The sequence below is a fragment of the Mauremys reevesii genome, linkage group 11 (genome assembly GCF_016161935.1).
Source record: "Mauremys reevesii isolate NIE-2019 linkage group 11, ASM1616193v1, whole genome shotgun sequence".
NCBI classification, from domain to species: domain Eukaryota; kingdom Metazoa; phylum Chordata; order Testudines; family Geoemydidae; genus Mauremys; species Mauremys reevesii.
In genome coordinates, this window is record NC_052633.1 from 1,786,405 (window position 1) to 1,806,462 (window position 20,058).

Genomic DNA, 20,058 nt, shown 5'->3' on the forward strand with positions numbered 1-20,058 from the left:
GGGAATTAGAGACGCCAGCTCAGGCCTCAGCAGAGCAATAAGTGTTTGTTGTCCTAGGAGGTGGGTGGAACTGCACAGATGCACAATGGCAAGATGGCTGCCATCTGGACTGCTGCAGAGCCAGCTGTGTGGGGCCTGCTGAAATGGTCATCTTGATTCGCCAGCGTATTACTCCTGCTGGCATGACACATTGGTCAGGGGAGTAGGGCCAGTTATATTCCACCTGCTTTCAGATGGATTCAGAATCCAGACTAAAACGCTGGCTCCTCTGCCCAGTGATCACGTCAAAAGACTTTATTGTGTGGAAGAGAAATTGTTCAGGAAGAGAGACTCAATCTCAGGGGAAAGTGACGCCACTCGGTTCTAAAGATCCTACGGCCCAGGAGAGTTGAGACAAGTCTGATACGTTTCAAGTCACAGCAGACACGTGCCGGGCTCGGTTTCTCAATTTTTTAAATTATTTTTTTGGTTTGTATAAAAGAGCCCATGTTCTAGGAAGATAATTAACATGGGAATTTGTATTTCTTTCCCCCAGCAATTTTCTGGCACAAATCATGTTAGATTTAAGAGCAAAAGCCAGAGATGGGGACAAATGGGGAACAGGGGAGAGAAAAAGGAAAAACAGACAAGAGGGAAATTGTCTGCAAAAATACTGGAGTTATCAACTGCTCTTTGGTTTCTATCATTTATAGCCACAAAGATACTGTACATTGAAATGAGACCAAACATTTTCATGTGCCTAGAAGAGAGGCTGGGATGTGGAAGGGAGAGAGGAGAAGGGTCTTTTCTTATCATCATTCAAATTCATTCTTTGTCTTGGCCATTTCATTCATCTTGAAGGGATTCACTGCTTTCTTCTAGAGGGAAGCAAGCTTGCCTGTGTCCATAGCCCGACTTCCGGGAGCTCTCCACGACAGCTCTCCTCCGGCCAAACCATCCCACGGGGCTGATCCCACGCCCCGTGTACCAGGAAGGGTCGATATCAGGGTCTAGAAGGCAAAGGCCAGGAAGTCTTTAGAACGTGAGGCTGAGGACTAATTCTCCTGAGCATGTGTCACAGCCACCTGCTTGGGATGGAGAAGGAGGGACTTCCCGAGCTAAAACCATGGACTGGTCCAGCTGGAGTTAAAGCTCCCAAGCTCTAGGCTGTGATCGCTCATATCCTCTGTGGCTCAGGCCCCGACCTGTAACATACACTTGCCAGTGGTTGCATCTGCCTTGTCATTGCCGGTGGTGAGCAGGTGGCGTGGCCTTCGCTTATTTTAAAATGACAATGTCTTTTGCACAGTAATGAAGGAGGGAAGGGGGTAGCCATACAGAGGAGGGACTGGGTGACTCAGGGCACTGGGAATGGGGTGCAACCCTCTTCCCCTGGCTGGTTCCCGTTGTGCCGGCCCTATGGAGAAGCACAGGACTCGATTCTCCGGGGCCTGCCGTCCAGCCCCTTTCACAACCACTGCTAAAAACCAACAGCAGGCACCCTGAGCCACGCAGCGCAAACAGGGCCCTGCTGGGGTGACGGGAACCAAGGGCCACATTCTCGGCTTGGAGCAGATCCGTTGAAATCAGTGGGGCTCCGCTGATTCACAGCCGCTGAGGATCTGGCCCATGTGCTTAGTTCTCTGGCTCTGCAGTGACTCACTTGCTGACATGCGACCTGTGCATCCTCGCGGCAGTTAGAACATGGGCTTTGTGCTATGAGCACGTGGGGCCCTGTCATCCTGAGACTGCCGACAGCCCGGTGTGTGTATAGGCTGCCCCACCACCAGAGCACCAGGCAACTCCATTGCCCAAGCTAATTCAGGTGGGCTGGGGAGTCAGGAGAGCTGGGTTCTAACCCTGCCTGTGACCTCGAGAAAGTCACCGCCCCTGTGTCTGGTGTGTTTATATTGCAAACTCCTTCAGGAAGGGCTGTTACTGCCAGGGGTGTGCCTGGCGCTTAGCACAGAGCGGCCTGATCGCGTCGGGTGCCACCGGGTGCTGCCGTGACACACGTTGTAGGAAGAGATTTGCTGGACAGGCTGATTAAAAACTGCACGTTTTTGAGTTCTGCTGTCTGGAAAGTTCCTCTAGACTTTTCCTGGCTCATGGAATCTGCAACGCGGCTGGGCCAGGAAACTCCGTCTGTCGGCCCTTTGTAGGCCTTGCTGGGGAGAACGGCCTTTGGGGTGGGCGGGAGGAAGGGGGTGAAAAGATGTAAGGAATTGTTTTAGAGTGTCTGAAGTCTCTCTAAAGGACCGTTTTGAAGTCCAGCTCCTGGACTGAGCCAGAGCGGAGTGGCTGGGTGAGGGGGAGGATGGATTGGGTTGCAGAAGATGAGAGGGAAAATGCAGAGGCAGGAGGGGGAAGCTATGGGGAGCAAGAGGGGGATTCTGGAGGGAGAAGAACAAAGCCTAGATAATGAAAGGACAGAAAGCTCAGCCATCTCACGCTGCAGCCTCTAGCCTGGCAGTGACCCGCAATGTTGCACGTTCACCGGCAGAGGGCGCTGCTACACAGGCCCGAGCACACTGTGGCTAGCAATGACAGCCTTAACCCAGAGGCCTTTTCAAAAACTTTTGCTGCATTTGAACAACCCCACGTGTTTGGGGTCAGGTTGGGACAAGTCCTTACACAGGTGTGTGCGTGTGTGCAAGGAGACCCTGCTCCTGCCATGCCAGGCCCACGCCTGGCTGCGGTCAGTGTGCACGGGGAGATACAGGGAGGAGGCAGAGCGTCTTGAGCTGCTCTGAGTGCGGGCAGGCTTCATACGCACACAGCGCTGCTCCTGCACCTCGGCACTACACCCTGTTCAACGCCTGGGCGCTCTGGAGACTCTCCACCCGGTGACTAAACCAGGCTCTGAACATAGGCTACCATGGGAGAGAGACAGGAGAAGCCTCTCTATTAAACACTGACCCTGCCATGCCACCCACTGATACCGTCACCGACCTCCTAGGCTCTTCTGTGCTGGGTCCAATTATCTGGGGAGGGCAGAGATAACAGGGGTGGGGGGCAGCAGAGCCATTTGGGGTGTCTCTGCGCCAGTCTGCACCAGCTGAGGAGCTGGCCTGGCTGCTGCAGTTACAGGGACTTACTCCTGATTTCCATGGCTCGCTCGTGGAGTCGGCATTCGGCTTTGGGCAGGGCCAGACAGGTGAGCTGCAGGTACATGAAGCAGGCAGCCAGCAGTTTCATTCCCTTCAGCTCCCCCAAGGCTTGTGGCTGGTGCCGGAATTTAGCAAGGTGTGAGTCCAGCCTGCAGAAACAGAGACCAGGAGAGTTAATGAGATGTCATCTTGGGTGGGGGTGGGGTGAGAAAATCAATCCACTCTCTGGAGAGACACCCACTGAATAACAGGAATTACAGCTGTTCCCGGGAAACTGGAGCAAACATGGAAGTGCCAACGTTCTGAAACGGGTTTTTGTTCCAAATTGGACTGAAAAGCTGAAATTTCCCACAAAATAAATTCCAAAACTTTAAATTTGGAACCATTAAAATGTTTTGTTTAGTTAATGTCAAAGCAATACACACTATTAAACCATCAATCTTAATTACATTAAAATTAATGGTTTAATATAAAAGTCAAAACGAAACAAATCACAATGAGGAGATTCAAAACGCTGTGTTTGACTCTATCAAAATGAACCACTTCAACATTATCGAAACGAAACCAGAAAGTCAAAATGGTTCATTTTGGTTCTTTATGTATCCAAAATGTTGTCAGAATTGACACATTCCCGCAAAACAGTTGGACTTTGACAAAACTGCATTTTCCAATGGAAAAAAGGTTCCCCTGAAAGTGTTTTGCCCAGCACCAGTGGGAACGGATGCATGATCAGCATTGTCAACCACACCTTAGCCATTCTAAAGTCATGAGTCAGGTCCCCTTTTCATGAGATTATGATCATAATATACATATATATATATATATATATACACACATTTCTTTTTATTTGTCAGTCTGGCTTCTGAGCTGCTACAGTGCACTTGGGTTATATTTTCAAGCTTTTCTCCTCAGCCAGTAGAGCGAAAAAACATTTTTGATGAAAGCCAAGACTCTTGTGCGATCTCTGGATTCTGAAAACTGGATAAAACATCTCGAGAGTTGGCATCACTCTAAGCAGTGAGTGAGTAGTTGCCTTTTTGGAGCTGCAACTAAACCTGAGACCTAAACTTACCTGTGAAACCACACACAGGTGCACACCTGAGCGTCTCCTCTGTGGGCATGTAACAGGGCGGCTTGCCTGGGTTCTGGAGTCTGGGCTAAGCCAGGCCGGAGTACAAGAGGAGCCTCACCTGAGCGGATGCAGGTGATTTAACATAAGAGGCAGCAGGATGCGGCAGGTGTGTGGCTGGCTGAGAGGGAGGAAGGAGCAGGAGGGCAAGCAAAGGAGCCAGAGGGCTGAGACCCGGCGGCTTTGGGTACAAGACTCTCTGGGGTGCTTAAGGGGCCCATAAGGGGCTGCTAGAGGCAAGACACTGCAGAGGCATCCCTGGCCACAAGGGGGCGCTTCGGCGGCAGCAACACTCTAGGGCAGCAAAGGGCAGTGAAAGGGCTGCAAGCCGTACCACCAGAGTGACACGGGCACCGATGCCTTGAGCTGGTAACTGCATCTGTGACATGGGTCCAAGGAGCTGGCTGGGGTAGAGGCAGGCGGGGGGGGGTGGGCAGGCCAGCATTGTCCCACCCATTTGCATTGCTCATGGCAGAGATGTAACACAGCCAGGGCTAATACGTTTCTGCTGCCCATCCATCCGTAAAGCCGCCGAGTAGCTGCTGGCTTTGGAAGTCCTGGCAGTGCAGCCACTGGGGAGATCCGTGACCTTTGCTCCCTCCATCAGGGGTGTTGGTGCGAGTGAATGCCCTGGGCCCAGAGTTTTGAGAGTACTCTGCCCTGGAGATGATTGAGCCCTGCACCAAAAGCTACATATTTTGAAGGCACCAAGGACCATAAAAACTCTCTGAGCCCTCGTCATCTCTGGCCTCGATCCTGCAACCTCCTTTCCAGGCCTCCCCGACAGCCAGGTCAAGCCCCTCCCTCCTGTCTGACGGCTGGGATTGTCTTCTGACCTTCTAGCTATGACCACGTCACCCTGCTTCCCTGCAGTCGGTTAAACGTCTTGTTCTCACTGTTAATGTCGTTCATGGCTCGGCTCCTTACCTGCGCTTCTTTTTGTCTGAGCCTACTGCTTCCACTCTGCCGACGATGCCGCCCTTGTCGGCCTGTCTGTCCACTTCTCCCATGCTTCCCCGGTGCAGAGAGTTCCTGTCCCAACTAGCCCTCAGAACTGCCACCCCAGGCCTCCTTCTCCTCAAGGCCTACTTGTGTGTCACGAAGCCACTGGTGGTGACAACTGCTAATGGCTCATTAATGGACAGTAGGGATCGCACAGAGTAGAAGTGGGTATTCACCCACAAAAGCTCATGCTGAAAAACGTCTATTAGTCTATAAGGTGCCACAGGATTCTTTGCTGCTTTTACAGAACCAGACTAACACGGCTACCCCTCTGATACTTGACAGAGTATTTTGTGCATTTGTTTGCATCTCAAAATTTATTTGGACTTGTAAGAAGACTCAGACCCATCTACAGTGCACATTCATCAGCTGTGCACCCTTCGGTCACCTTATCTATTGTTCCATCACCTCATTCCCTCACATTGTTTGCTACGCTTGTTCGATTGCTTTTGACTTTCTCTGGTGTGTCTTGTCGTAAGTTGGGCCCTTACCCTGCAAGCGGCTGTGTGTGACCAGAACCCTGCATTGCGTGGCCAGGGTCAGGACCTCAGACCGAGTTCATCGGGGCCTGGTCTGTCTTTTACCGTGTGTTTGCCACAAAGGGGCTGTGATCTGATTGAGGGCCGTGGGCACATAAAGAATCCAAGACACCTCCTCTGAGCACAGTTAGAGGCATGTCAAGATCTTAAGGATCATAGAACAACTCTCCCCCTCCATCCATCTCCTGATGTGCTACCTGGAAAAGCTTGAAGTCAAGGAACAACCGCAGCCACTATACTGTCCTAAGCAGACTGTCAATTCCCAGTGTGTGTAGACTCATAGACTTTAAGGCCAAAAGGATCATCTAGTCTGACCTCCTGCACATTGCAGGCCCCGCAACCTCACCCACCCAACTCCTGTAATATTTATGAAGCACCAACAAAGTGCTTTGCCTATAAATGAAATACTCCTGTCATCCTCCCTACCCCCTCCGCTGTTTATTTTTCTGCCTTCCTCTCTAGGAGCAAGGGGTGAACTCCTGCCCCTCTGGCCATGGTTACTGGAAATGGGAACAAAATGTTTTCCTCATTCCATAAAAGTATTTCAATATTTAAAATTTTTTCCCCATCCTGACTCGGGATGAGAAGTCAAAATCTCAAAAATTTCCTGAACTGAAAATTTGAAAAAAAAAATCAGTTTGGGTCAATCAAAATGTTTCATTTTGATCATTTCAAAGTGTTTTATTTCAGTTTTGACTCTTAATTTCTTTAACTATCGCTAGCTGAAATTTTGAAATGAAAAGTTGTTTAGGAATCAGAACTTTTCATTTCAAAAAATGCTAAAATAAAACATTCTGAACATTTTCAAAAAAAGTCAAGTCGAGAAATTAATCAAAACTGACCCTTTTGCATGAGAAATTTTGGTTTTTGATAAATCAGCATGTTCTGATGAGAAACACTGAGTAAAAACCATTCCCGACTAGCTCTGATTGCTCTTCCTTTTTGTATACTCCTTGGTGAATGACCATAAGACATTGTAAGAAAGGAATTGCTTTGAAAAGCTTCTTGGTCTATTACTTCTGTTCATTGTTATTTTCTATCCAAGTTACTGACCTGCTTAAAACACTGAAGTGGTTCAGAAATAGACAGATGTCTTCAGCCTAGGAAATAAATGACCAAGTCATCTGGCTGCGTGAGGCGTCAACACAAGTGTAAGTGTTCATTGTAACCTCCAGTCTCAGTGGCAAGTCCTACTACCTTGTTAATTCTTTCCCTAGCACATCAGAGAGGGCGTTTTGGAAGCCATTTCTTATTGGTGTGAATAAAAAGGAAACTCGTGCTGAGGGGTGCGGGGGGAAGGCCGGCTGTCATTTAATGAAGCAATGGTTAGAAAAATATAGGGGAAGCTGTAGGGGATCCAAGCTCTGGCCCAATGAGCCCACGTGCATGACTAAGGCCAGCAGAACCTCAAGCTGGATGGGCTAGTGGTGAGACCATTGGGCTGGGGCCCAGAACTGGTAGATTTCTGGTTCTGGTTCTATCGCTGACCCTTGCCAGGCCCTTACTCTCTTTAGTCCTCACTTTCCTGTCTGTCAAACAGGCATCACAATACTTCCCGGCAGCAGGTTCTGAGGCCTAATGAACGTTTGTTAAGCAGGCTGAGATCCTTGGGGGGTGGGCGGGGCTGTACACCCGCAAACTATTGGTCTGAATCATGCTAGGAAATCTATGTAATTGGATGATGCCATGAAGGTGTTCGGTGGGGACGGCTACCTACTGAAAGCTGTGCCTGGGGAAGGAGCCACGCAGTTCCCAGTGACACCGAAGGCAACTGTCAGACTGACTCCTCCTGCACCCCTACGTCTGACACTGCAGACACTGGAGCTCTCGGGCCCAGCTCAAAGCCCACTGGGAGTCTTTCCATGGATGGCAGCAGGCCCTTAGCGGGCATCCTAAGAAGGGTTTCAGGTGCCTTAGTGAAGGGCTGGAAGTCAGGTGCTTTAGGACTTGTCTGCACTTGAAATGCTACAGCAGCAGAGTTGTTGCACCGCTGTAGCGCTTTGGTGTAGACGCTCCCGATGCTGACAGGAGAGATTCTCCCATCGGTGTAGTTAATCCACCTCCCTGAGAGGTGGTAGCTAGGTTGATGGTTCCAGCAACCTAGCACTGGCTACACGGGAACTTAGGTCAGCTTAACTACCCACGGCAGGTTGTGCATTTTTCATACCCTTGAGCAACGTAAATTATCTAGTTTAGACTAGCCCTTAGTTGCCACCTCCTTATTTCTCTGAATCGCAAACCATTAATTCCTATGAACTGCAGGAGCACCCCTTTGGGAGAGCAGGAGGAGTCCCATGACAGAGCCGCACAAGCCCTGACTCTCACACCTGTAACTGGCTGAGCCGTCAGTGGATGGCGGTCCTAGGCTCGATTTGCATTTACTCCGATGCCTCCCACCACCGAGCTGGTGTGTGGTTTCAATTTGTCAGCGTGATTTACTCTGACAAAGTCACACAGCCTTTCCCCTTGCCGGGAATCACCCTGGGACTCCAGGTAGAAACGAAGTGACGCTGTTTGGCAATCTCTTACCAGAAAGGCCAGCTGATTGCAGTTATAGCGCTGCCAGCAGGCTGCTGAGTTTGAACCTTATAGCAGCAAATATCCAACGGAAGGAAATGTGCTAATCGTTAGAGAACCTTCTGTCCATCCACACCTGTTCTTTTCCCCTGGGCTGTATCACCATTGATCGCCTCCTTTTTAGCACTCAGGGTTTCTCTCCTGCATGCGGCGATAATTGTACATGAAGTTATGCACCCGCCGCTGGGTGCACTCCATTTTAAAATGTGAAATTCTGTGCTACAGATAACAGATGCATTCTGGAACCTTGGGAGAGACGGACTCTGAGCACTGAGGCTTCTTCACACCCCTTATGGCACAATTTCCACCGTGCTTCTTATGTTCTCATTTAAATTGATGGCAACCATGCAGCCGAACATACCGGGCATGGGAGTCAAAACTCCTCACCAGTGCTTCCCCGTGCAACTGGCACACTCTCACTGCATTGCCCTCACCATTCAAGTGGAGTGTGGACATTTAAAAGACGGCCACTGGAGCCGATGCACTAGGAATGAGAGTGGGATCTGGCTGCAGGTTCTGCTGCATTTGTCCATTGTCCCATTTGGACAAAGACAGACTTTTGGGCAGTCCACACCCAACTGCTGCAGGACATGGCCCGGGGACACCAGTTAATGTGCAGATGTTTAGGTGGTAACTCTGAGTATCAGTGGAAGAACAGCATTCCCACCCAGCCCATTTCTAGTTCCTACGGCTCCTGGGAGGCTCAAGTGTCATGTAGTTGACCTCCCAATGACAGTGATGGCACCTGTGGCTGTTCTAGCTTGAGCAGAGTGCTCAGTTCAATCAAAAGGCCGTTTCCCCCTGAAAAGTGCGAGACCTGAACATCCAAGCCAGGCTCTGAAAATCAAAGGGCTTTTTACATCAGCAATAAAGATTCTGCCATCAGGACGTCCAGAATTTGGCAATTCTGCCGCTGATACAACAGACAGAAGAGATTCCACCTTGCTTTTCCAGAGCTGGCTCAATCTGCAGTGGGAACTTCATGCAAAAACTGGGTCAGCGAAGGAAGCAGGTGTGACCTAAGACACACAGGGCACAGTTTTTAACACCGAGCGCACCCAGCTGCGGGTGTCTAACTTCATGCACAATCACCATCCTTGCGGGTGATAATACGATCAGAAACTGAACACATCATTTTACTCTTTTCTGGCTTCCCCACTTTTTATTCCAATTGGGTTTTACTAGAGGTTTCATGGGTCTTAAACAATGAGGTTAATATCTGAGTATAAATGCACAGGCTAGATGCCTAACATGTCCAGTGTTGTTTTCTTCAACCGCCTGGAATTCAGGAGCTAACCGAGCATGTACAACCTACAAGGGATGAGAGGTATTGTTTCAGAAGTGGTTAGCATCGGCTGCAGACTCAGACAAAGTCAGTTTTCCTTTGCAGGCCTTTTGAAAATTCTAAGGCTCTGAACTCAATCGACAGAAAATACCTGTTTTGCCATGCAAACAACATTGTAGTAGCGGTTATAGTTCAGTCATGGGAAAACAGAATTAGAAGCCATTTGGATATAAGCTCAAAGGCTCGAATTGTGTATGGACACTTGCCTTTCGTTGCAGGCTTCATGTACTTTCAGCAAAGAACACATTATGGGAAATACTGTTTGCTGAACGTGTAACACTGCTCACATGGATGGATAGGACACAGACATTCATGTGCAGAAAAACTCACACCAAAAACTTCAAACATGCGAACAAGCACATTGCCACAGCACATAAGGGTCACTGCATGAAAACACCTGGCTGCGTCCCCAAGATAACAAGCAAACAAAGAGTGGAGGAAAAAACCAGTGGATTCAAATAAGGTGCAGTTCCAACCCCTTCCAGTTTACCTCTGGCTGCGAGAGTGTGGCTGGCACACAGACATGCTAAAGTACTTACTGTGTGTCAAGCAGGAGTTCTGGAGTGCGATGCTGCTTCCTTCCTCCGATGATTGGACTCTGTGAGCCAAAGAGCCCCTGTTTGCCTGTTTTATGCCTTGCCTTAGTGCTGATGTCACAGACAAAGCCAGCCCTGGACAAAGCCAGGGCATTTTCACATCAGCTCCCCTCCCCATAACCCATTATGTTAATTTGTATCAAATCAAGAAAGGGATTTTCATGACTCATGAGGGCGCCTATTTTATCTTGGGATTCTAATATTTTCTTCATTTGGACAAATCAGATAGCTTGGAAATACGCTAATCTTTCCCCCACGTGGGCCATTATTTCCCACGTAAGGAGCTGGACCTCATCAGGGAATGTATGTTGTGCAGACGCATTCCAGAAGGTGCACACTGGTACGTATCTGCATGTGGTTGCTGAATTAAGCTACAATGGTGTAAATCCCACTTGGTGCTTCTATGTTAGGAGTTTGTATCAGTGTCAATTTCTTTACTGCCGACAAGCCTGTACAGTTCCTCCATCCCAAACCTAGGCCCAGGCCCGTCCACTCCATTGGGGGTCAGCTCAGCTCCCTGAGGGGCTCTCAAAGTGTCCAGTTCAGGTACTGACCAGCCCCAAAATTTGTCACCTCCTACCCATCTGGAGCTCCTCAGTCTGGGGCACGGTCGCTGGCTTAGCAGATTTCCCTCTGTCTCTGTGTCCAGTTCAGTCAGTCCATCTCTCTCAGGCTTTCATCTCCCAAAGGGGTGGGGGTGGGGAGGAATCCACGTCCCTGCTCTCAGCACCAGCCTTGTAGCCTGGTGCCACATGCAGTTCATTCCCCCTTCCCCTCGGCTACCGGTGTCCTTTTAAATTCTTCCTCCGCTGGGAGCAGGCCCTGCACCTGTTGAGGGGCAGGGCACCCCTAGTCCAATACTGGATCAGTGAGGGGCCCATACACCCCATCACCGTGAACAGCGTATCCCCCCTTCCTCCTCCGCAAATCAGCCTGGGCTGACAAAAGCCAAGAGAGTAACATGCCGTAAGAACAGCTGGTCCAGGGGAGGAAGCTCATTCAGCCTTGAGACAGAGCCTGCTGGGACTTTTAAGAAACTGTTCTGATAGCACTGAACAGCTTAATCTTTAGCAGAATGCTGCGTGTCTAAGGAATGGCAGAGTAGTGATGCTTAGTGCTACAGAGTAACCACCTTTGTGAGGCCAATAAAAGATAAAGTAGCTACAAAGCTAGAAGCAACTGATTTGAACTAACCCCAAACCTGGGAGGGGAGTTAACATGGAAATAGGGTGACCAGATGTCCTGATATTATAGGGACAGTCCCGATATTTCGGGCTTTGTCTTATATAGGCGCCTATTACCCCTTACCCCCGTCCCAATTTTTCACACTTGCTGTCAGGTCACCCTACCTGGTAATGAGAAATGTCTAAGAAAAGCTTAACAAAAAGGGATCAATACATTTGCGAAACCAACGGAAGCTGAAGCTGCATTGTCCGGCACTGGAGGCAAGTGTGACGAAATCACTGCGTGTTTTGCCGTTATCAGAATCTGTTAGACCTACTGGCTGAGTAAGTGAATGTCTCTATCCAACAAGCGGAAAACATGCTGGAGAAGGAGGCCTGTTCGTGTATGTAGCGGCAGGACAAAATGACATGGCTGGGATATTGCCCGCCTTTGGAAATCTGTCTTCAGCAAGAGAGACAATGAGAAGATGTTTGGGCAATTAATAAGAAATGGCGACATGTTAGAAACCTAAACAGCAGGTCCTACTTAGCATCAAAGTGGGTCCAAATAGTTAAAATTGCTCCTGCCAGCGAGGCCAGTCCTGTCGTCTGCAATAATGATTTTTCTGTTTGGTTTGCTGATTTTTGTGTGTGTGTGCAAAACTTCCAGTGAAGCAAAAAGTCAGTTATTTGCCCAATACTAAGTGCAACTAAATAGGCTCCAGTGGTGAGAGTATCAATTTCCAAGGAGCAATTCCTTTCCTTTCATAACAACCATGGCTATTCTGGTCCGGTAACAGTCAGTATGGACGTGACTGACATCCATGCCTAAGAGCTATTAAAGTCGCTGGGCATCTGGATCCTGAATCCCCACTGCAGCTTGAGATCCCTTCCGCTCTTGCCGCCTGCCCCAGAGCATTTCCCCTCACAGCACCATTTGGCTTTCACTCTTCAGTTGAGTTTCCCGCCACTTTCTCCAGGCTTCTGCCCTTACACTGGTTTTACTTTATTTTTTCTCTTTTATTCTTTCATTTCTTTCCCCCGGTTTGGGTAAACCTACCCTGTACTTGACCCTCCACACCCTCTAACCGCTTCCCACTAGAGCCTCCCTTCTCTCATGACTTGTAGGTCACACTCTGCAGTTTCTGGGTCTCCCTCTCCCAGGCTCCCTGCTCCTGGGGAGCCTCCAGCTTCTCCCCCAAACCCCAACTCCTAATTCATTCTGTGTCCCTGCCACCCCCACATCTGCCTGTCCCCAGCCCAGCTGTCAATTCTCCTCCTCAACCCTCCCATCACTTCTGCCCCAGCCCCTCCCTCAGTTCTGCCCCTGCAGCCCCACGTCTGCCCTCAGGGCCCCTCTGCTCCTGTTGGGGGGGAGGGGGCTGCAAGGTGGAAGTTTTGCCTAGGGCGCAAAATCTCCTTGCACCGGCCCTGCTGCTTGGGCTGCTCCATCCCCAGCGGCAGAGACACAGCAATGAAGGGGCCAGAAGCTTTTGGTGAGGAGGGATCAGAAGAGGCAGGTACCAGCTTTAAACCCCAGAGGGAAGCTCCCTCCCCTAATGCAGCCTCAACGCCCAGGCCAGGAAACAGAGACTTATTGGTACTGTTTGAAGACAGGATACTGGACTATGTGGACCTTTGATCTGACCACTCGGGCCATTCTGATGTTCTTATAACTAACCGAGCTGTATCTGCCCCCCACTGTAACCCACTAGACCCCAGTCCCCTCCTAGAGCTGGGATCGAACCCAGGACTCCTGGCAGGGTCTCTCCCGACAGAGTTAGTAACAAAGTAGGGATATACAGTCACATTTTAACCAGTGTCCCTACAGTGATTTTCAGACCACATTAGTATTAGAGCTCAGTGGGTCTAATATCAATTTAATTTTCTTTCTTTTATAAGGAAATTAAATACAGGGCTCCTGCCAGCTCAGGTGCGCAAGTAGCCCCTGGAATCATGGTTAAATTACCCTCCCCCCACCATTTGAAATGGGGCTCCTGTGTGCACAGTCCCCTACCGTGCTCCCCCAGAAGAGCTGCATTAACAGGCAACTCTGCAATGACCCCCAGGCCTCTCTAGTTCCTTGGCCACATGTATCCTGTCCCTATTCTGGCGGCTACTCCGGAAAAAGACCTCGCCCCTGCTCCCACCTGAGGGACGTGTTGGGTTGAGATCAGCTGATCCAAGCAGGCAGTAGGGACAGAATCTGAGACTTGAAGCTCCTAGAGTGACCTCTTACCTTTATAGACCTGCCCTTCAGCCATCCCCAGCTATTTTCAAGTGTAACGTGATCGTAACAAGACCCATTTGAAACCCTTCACCACACAAGACAAAGCCTGTAGGATTCCTCATTAACTATTTATTTCTCCTCCCCTGGCTCCCTACAGCCACTAGCCACCTTCGAGCTTTGCCTCTTCTCTCCCAGGCTCTGCTCACTTGATTGCAGCAGCTCAGCGGATGGTCCAGCTTTGCTCTTTCACTTCCATTCTTCACTTCTTTGGGTGGCTGCATTTGCAACGGAGCAGCCTGATGGAAATCCCTGAGTCCTCTGTCTCGGCAGGCAGGCCAAGCAGCCAAGGGAGGTTAGCCTGAACTGTCAGGAGTGGGCGCTTGGCCCATAGGGTAGGGTTACCATATTGGAACTGTCAAAAAAGAGGAGACTCCATGGGCGGGGGAGGGGTTTAAATGCTCCAGACAGACGCCTCGCAGGTAGGGTTGGGGGCGTGTAAGAGTCCGGTGTGGGGGCTCAGCCCTCTCGGGTGTGGCCGGGAGCCAGGCCGCGTCACTACACGGCCTAAATCAGCAGTTCAGTCTCCGCAGGTCCAAGGGCTCAGAGCCTCAGGCAGGGCTGAGCAGAAATAAACAGTCAACGAAGCCCAAGCCCTCAGTCAGGGTGGGGCAGCAAACAGCAGTTCTAGGCTCAGACCCTCAGGCAGGGGCTGAGCACCCAGAGTCAGTAAAGCCCTAGCCCTAGTCAGGGCGGGGCAATAAGCAGTAGTTCAAGGGGCTCAGGTCCTTAAGCAGGAGCTGAGCAGCAATAATAGTTCAGGGCTCAGGTCCTCGAAGCAGGAGCTGAGCAGCAACAATAGGTGAGTCCAGACTTCTGGGTCAGAGCTCTGATGTGAGGGGGAGACTACCACCCGTGAGGCGGTGGCAGGGGGGGACACAGGGCCACCCACTCCACTGTGTCCCAGACCCAGTTAGTCTGATGCTGTGTCGGTGGGGTCCTGACCGCAACACACCGACATCGGCTCGAAATCTGAAGTAGCCAGACTGGGGTCAGCTACCCCCGGGCTACTTCCCATCTCCCCCTCCATGGGTACCTGCTCATCGCGGGTGTCCGCAGCGGGGTCCCATACCATGGGCTCCTCGTCGTGCTGAGGGCTGGCTAGGTCGGGCTGCTCCTCAGGACACAGTTCGGGGGGACGCTCGGGCAGCTCCTCGGGGTAACGGGCTCGGGGCAGGCTCGGCCAGTTCTCCTCAGGGTACCGGGCTCAGGGCAGGCTCGGCCAGTCTTCTTCAGGGTACCGGGCTCAGGGCAGGCTCGGCCAGTCTTCTTCAGGGTACCGGGCTTGGGGCAGGCTCGGTCCAGCAGGAGCTCGGTCAGGAGCGTCTGTCCTCTCCAGCCGCCGGGCTGCAACTGAGCGCTGGGCCGGGGCTTTTATACTTCCTGTCCCGCCCCTTGACTTCCGGGGGGGCGGGGACAGGTGGCAGTGGCTCTGCCCACTGTGGCAGCTGTTCTGGCTCCTCCCTCTCGGGTGCGGCCGGGAGCCAGGCCGCCTCACTACACGGCCCCCCACTCAAGGCTGGCTCCCGTGCAGCGGGGCCAGCCCCTTCCATACCCCCCAGCCGGGAGAGGAAGTCCGCATTAGCATGATCCTTCCCGGCCCGATGACGCACAGTGAAGGCATAGGGCTGCAGGGCCAAGTACCACCGCTGCAGCCGCATATTATGGTCCTTCATGCGAGCCAACCATTGGAGGGCGGAATGGTCGGTGACCAAGGTGAAGGGGGCTCCCAGGATGTAATACCTCAGGGCTTCACAGGCCCACTTCACAGCGAGGGCTTCCTTTTCGACCACCGCGTAGTTTTTCTCTCGGGGGAACAGCTTCCGGCTGATGTAAAGAACCGGATGCTCTTCCCCCTCTACTTCTTGGGAAAGGACGGCCCCGAGTCCCACTTCCGAGGCGTCTGTCTGTAAAACAAATGTCTGGTGGAAATCAGGACTATACAAGACCGGCTCGCTGCAGAGGCTCCTCTTGAGTGTCTGAAAGGCCTTGTCGCACTCGCGGGTCCATTTCACCTGCCGCGGGCTATCCTTTGTCAAGAGCCCCGGTAAGGGGGCGGCAATTGCCGTGAATTGAGGAATAAATCGTCTTTAATACCCTGCCAGCCCCAGAAACTGGCACACCTGGCGCTTCGTGGCTGGTGGGGGGCAGGTTGCGATGGCCTGGACCTTGCCGACAAGAGGTTTTACCTTCCATGCCTGATAGTATACCCCAGGTACGTGGTCTCTTGTCAGCCGATGCGACATTTCTTAGGGTTGGCTGTTAACCCGGCCTTCCGCAGGGACCTCAGGACCGCTGCGACCCTTTCTAGGTGGTTCTCCCACCGAGGACTGTAAATGACCACGTCATCTAGATAGGCGGCCGCGTAGTCCTGATGTGGCTGGAGGAGGCGGTCCATTAGGCGCTGAAAGGTGGCCGGAGCCCCATGGAGGCCGAAGGGCATCCGGGTAAACTGGTATAGGCCCGTGGGTGTGGCGAACGCAGTCTTCTCCCTGGAGGCTGGTTCCAGGGGGATCTGCCAGTACCCTTTGCTTAGATCAAGGGTGGTGATATATCGGGCCTCCCCTAAGCGGGCCAACAGCTCATCTATCCGAGGCATGGGATAGGCATCGAACTTGGAGATAGCATTAACGTGCCTAAAGTCGATACAGAATCTCTGTGAGCCGTCGGGCTTCGGTACCAGCACTACAGGGCTGCGCCACTCACTTTGCGATGGTTCAATCACCCCTAGATCCAGCATAGCTCGTACCACCTCCTCAACGACCTGCCTCCTGTGATACGGCAAGGGCCTGGTCGCGCCCCGGATCACCACCCCAGGCTCCATCTGGATCCTATGGTATACCAGGGTGGTGTATCCCGGTTGGCCCGTAAAGGTGCAGGAAAAGGCTTGCAAGAGGCACCGGGTCTGCTTGAGTTGGTCGTCTGTTAGGGTCTCCCCGAGCTGGGGTTCCCCGGGGTCCTCGGTATGGGCTACCTGGGGTCCTAGCTCAGGTTCTGGCGGGTAGGGGTTGATCAGGAGACTTTCACGTTCCCGCCAGGGCTTGAGGAGGTTGACATGGTACCGTTGGGTCTTCTTTTTCCGGTCTGGCTGATTGATTTCATAGTTAACCGGGCCCACCTTCCGAACCACCTCATATGGCCCTTGCCACCGGGCCAGGATCTTCGATTCACTGGAGGGAAGGAGGAGTAATACCCGGTCTCCGGGTTGAAAGTCCCGAGTCTGGGCGTCCCGGTTATAAGTCTGGGCCTGCGTGTCCTGGGTGGCTTTCAAGTTCTCCTGCGCCAGGGCCCCCGCCTGCTTAAGGTGCTCCTGAAGCTGGAGTACATACTTTAAGAGGCCCTGGGCCGGCGATGGGGCTTGCTCCCAGGTTTCCCTCATGAGATCCAGCAGGCCCCGAGGTTGCCGACCGTACAGCAACTCAAAGGGTGAGAACTTGGTTGAAGACTGGGGGACTTCCCGCACCGCCAGGAGCAGGGGTGGAAGGAGCTGGTCCCATCGGCGAAGGTCCTCCTGGGGGAACCTACACAACATCTCTTTCAGCGTCCGATTGAATCTTTCAACCAGCCCATCTGTCTGGGGATGGTAAATGGACGTCTGGAGTTGCTTTATCCCCAAGAGTTCGCACACCTGCTGGAGCAGCCGTGACGTAAAGTTGGTCCCCTGATCCGTGAGGATCTCCCGGGGCAGGCCGACACGGGCGAAGACCTTCACCAGCTCAGCTGCGACGGTGCGGGCTGTGATGGTCCGGAGAGGGATTGCTTCGGGGAACCTGGTAGCATAGTCCATTATCACCAAAATGTATTGGAACCCTGCGCTGCTCTTAGGGAGAGGCCCCACCAGGTCCATGGCCACACGTTCAAAGGGGGTCTCAATCAGAGGCATCGGGACCAGCGGTGCCTTGGGAGTTCGTGCTGGGGCAGCCAAGTTGGCATTCCGGGCAAGAGTTGCAATAATTCTTTACCTCCTGGTGTACCCCTGGCCAGAAGAAGCGCCCCAGGATCCGAGCCAGGGTCTTCTCGTGACCGAGGTGCCCGGCCGCAGGGATGTCGTGGGCCAGTTTCATGACCGCCCAGCGGTGACACCGAGGCACGAGGAGTTGTGTCCGGGTATCCCACGTGCGGGGGTCCCTCTCGACGCGATACAGGCGCTCCTGCCGCAACTCAAAGTGCGGCCACTGCGCCGCTCGATGGGGTTCGAGGACCGTCCCATCCACGGAGGCCAGCTGGTCGTATGTCCGTGTGAGTGTACGGTCGGCCCGTTGATCCCGGCAAAAGTCCGTGGGCGCCGAGGGATCCTCCCCCACTCCGGGGGGAGGATCTTCACATCCTTCCGTCGGGTTGGTGTGGTCGGGGGCTTCCACCTAGTCTTTCTCAGTCTCTGGGGTCTCCCCTTCCAAGGCTGGCGTGACCTGCGGGCTGCCCTCGGCGTGGCGGCGTAGTACGGCGGGGAACTCGGGCCAGTCCCGACCCAGGATCACCGGGTACGCCAGCCGTGGAGCAAGTCCCACTGTCATCAGCCGGGTGACCCCATCAATAGTCAGTTGGGCCCTGGTACTTGGGTAGGGCCGTATATCCCCGTGGATACACTGCAGCTGAATCTTCCCCAGGCGGTTGTCAGCCTGCGGGTCCATGGTTTGGCAGACCAGTGTCTGGCTGCAGCCTGAATCGAGGAGGGCCACCGTCGGGCGCCCCTCAACGACCACGGGCACGGTGATCTTGGCCGCTTGCCAACGCCGGGCACGGCCTTCCCCTGAGTAAACCTGGCCAAAGGTACACTCCAGTCCTGGGCAGTCCCGCTGTAAATGGCCATACTCTCCACAGGAGAAACAGGGCCCCAGGTCTGCTCGTCCCGTCCGTGACCGGGTCCCGGGGTTACCTCCAGGCAGGTTCCGGTAGTCCCCTCTCGCCACGGGAACCGGGGTCCGAGCGGGTCTCCCAGAGGACGTGGCGGTACGGGTCCGGGCCTCCGCTCCATGGGAGGAAACTTGTACGTCTGTGAGGGTGGGCGCCCCCTTCTTTTCTGGGTTGGGGTGCTCCGTCCGGGGCGGAGCTGTCCGGCCAGCCGAGCCCAGCGGGGTTTCACCCGCGAGGAAGTCCTCCATTAACGTAACGGCCGCGGCCACTGTCGCCGGCCTATGGCGGAGGACCCAGGCTCTTCCTCGCGGCGGGAGTACATGGGCGAACTGCTCCAATACTACCACTCGAAGCTCCTGGGCCACTATCCGAGGTCGGGCCCCTGGAGGATACGCCAGGCTTCTAAAACGCTGTCGGTAGGTCTCTGGACTCACATCCAGGGCGTCTAGGATAGCGGCTTTCACCTGGCTGTAGTCCTGGGCTGCCTCCACAGACAAGCCTCGATAGACCGTCTGAGCAGTCCCCGTTAAGTATGGGGCCAGGATGGTGGCCCATTGGTCCTGGGCCCAGCCCGCGACGACGGCCACCCGCTCGAATGTGACGAGAAAGGCTTCAGGGTCGTCGCCGGGCCCCATCTTCGTCAGCCGAATTGGGGGGCTGGGCCGCGGGGCCCCTGCAGCATCTCCTGGCTGGGGTTCCCCCGGTCGAGTCAGCACCGCTGCGAGCTGCTGGACACATTGCCGCTGGAAGTCCTGGTGCTGGGTAACCAGGTCTTGAATGAGCTGCCGTTGTTGCGAACCTAGCTGCTCGACGAGCTGCTGCTGCTGTTGCGACTGGGCCGCCTGTTGTCGCTCCTGGCTCTCCGTCATGAGGGCAGGAGCTGGGACAGATCCATCTCTCTGGGGGGAGGCCTCTCCCGCGGCCCCCTTTTCACCGGCGTCAAGAGCTCGCGCCCACATCCTGGGCGAGAGGTCCTCAGAGAAGGCACCACGTGTAAGAGTCCGGTGTGGGGGCTCGGTCCTCTCGGGTGTGGCCAGGAGCCAGGCCGCGTCACTACACGGCCTAAATCAGCAGTTCAGTCTCCGAAGGTCCAAGGGCTCAGACCCTCAGGCAGGGCTGAGCAGAAATAAACAGTCAACGAAGCCCAAGCCCTCAGTCAGGGTGGGGCAGCAAACAGCAGTTCTAGGCTCAGACCCTCAGGCAGGGGCTGAGCACCCAGAGTCAGTAAAGCCCTAGCCCTAGTCAGGGCGGGGCAATAAGCAGTAGTTCAAGGGGCTCAGGTCCTTAAGCAGGAGCTGAGCAAACAACAATAGTTCAGGGCTCAGGTCCTTAAGCAGGAGCTGAGCAAACAACAATAGTTCAGGGCTCAGGTCCTTAAGCAGGAGCTGAGCAGCAATAATAGTTCAGGGCTCAGGTCCTTAAGCAGGAGCTGAGCAGCAATAATAGTTCAGGGCTCAGGTCCTTAAAGCAGGAGCTG

At 53.3% G+C, this 20,058-nt stretch overlaps 2 protein-coding genes across 3 annotated transcripts; both read right to left on the reverse strand.

Moving 5' to 3' along the window:
• Positions 1 to 281: 281 nt before the first annotated feature.
• LOC120374404 (prolactin-releasing peptide-like) lies at positions 282 to 11,268 on the reverse strand. Of its 2 annotated transcripts, none has more exons than XM_039494033.1 (3): positions 10,851 to 11,268; positions 3,078 to 3,238; positions 282 to 989 (listed from the first exon to the last, which is right to left on the reverse strand). In XM_039494033.1, the coding sequence occupies exons 1-3, from the start codon at positions 10,859 to 10,861 to the stop codon at positions 826 to 828; spliced, it is 336 nt and encodes a 111-aa protein (XP_039349967.1). In that variant the 5' UTR covers positions 10,862 to 11,268; the 3' UTR covers positions 282 to 825. The 2 variants fall into 2 exon arrangements, with proteins under 2 accessions (XP_039349967.1, XP_039349966.1); XM_039494032.1 differs by lacking the exon at positions 10,851 to 11,268 and adding an exon at positions 5,146 to 5,260.
• A 4,603-nt stretch (positions 11,269 to 15,871) lies between these two features.
• On the reverse strand, positions 15,872 to 17,638 carry LOC120374402. The gene has a single exon (XM_039494028.1). The coding sequence runs from the start codon at positions 17,608 to 17,610 to the stop codon at positions 15,958 to 15,960; it is 1,653 nt and encodes a 550-aa protein (XP_039349962.1). The 5' UTR covers positions 17,611 to 17,638; the 3' UTR covers positions 15,872 to 15,957.
• Between the last annotated feature and the right edge of the window lie 2,420 nt (positions 17,639 to 20,058).

Excerpts from the sequence above, each read along its gene's own strand:
- LOC120374404 (XM_039494032.1), bottom strand. The coding sequence starts at position 5,228 with ATGGGAGAAGTGGACAGACAGGCCGACAAGGGCGGCATCGTCGGCAGA. Across the intron at positions 3,239-5,145 it reads TCAGACAAAAAGAAGCGCAG|GCTGGACTCACACCTTGCTA; the intron begins GTAAGGAGCCGA and ends CTGTTTCTGCAG. Across the intron at positions 990-3,077 it reads GCGAGCCATGGAAATCAGGA|ACCCTGATATCGACCCTTCC; the intron begins GTAAGTCCCTGT and ends TTTGCCTTCTAG.
- LOC120374402 (XM_039494028.1), bottom strand. The coding sequence starts at position 17,610 with ATGCCTCTGATTGAGACCCCCTTTGAACGTGTGGCCATGGACCTGGTG.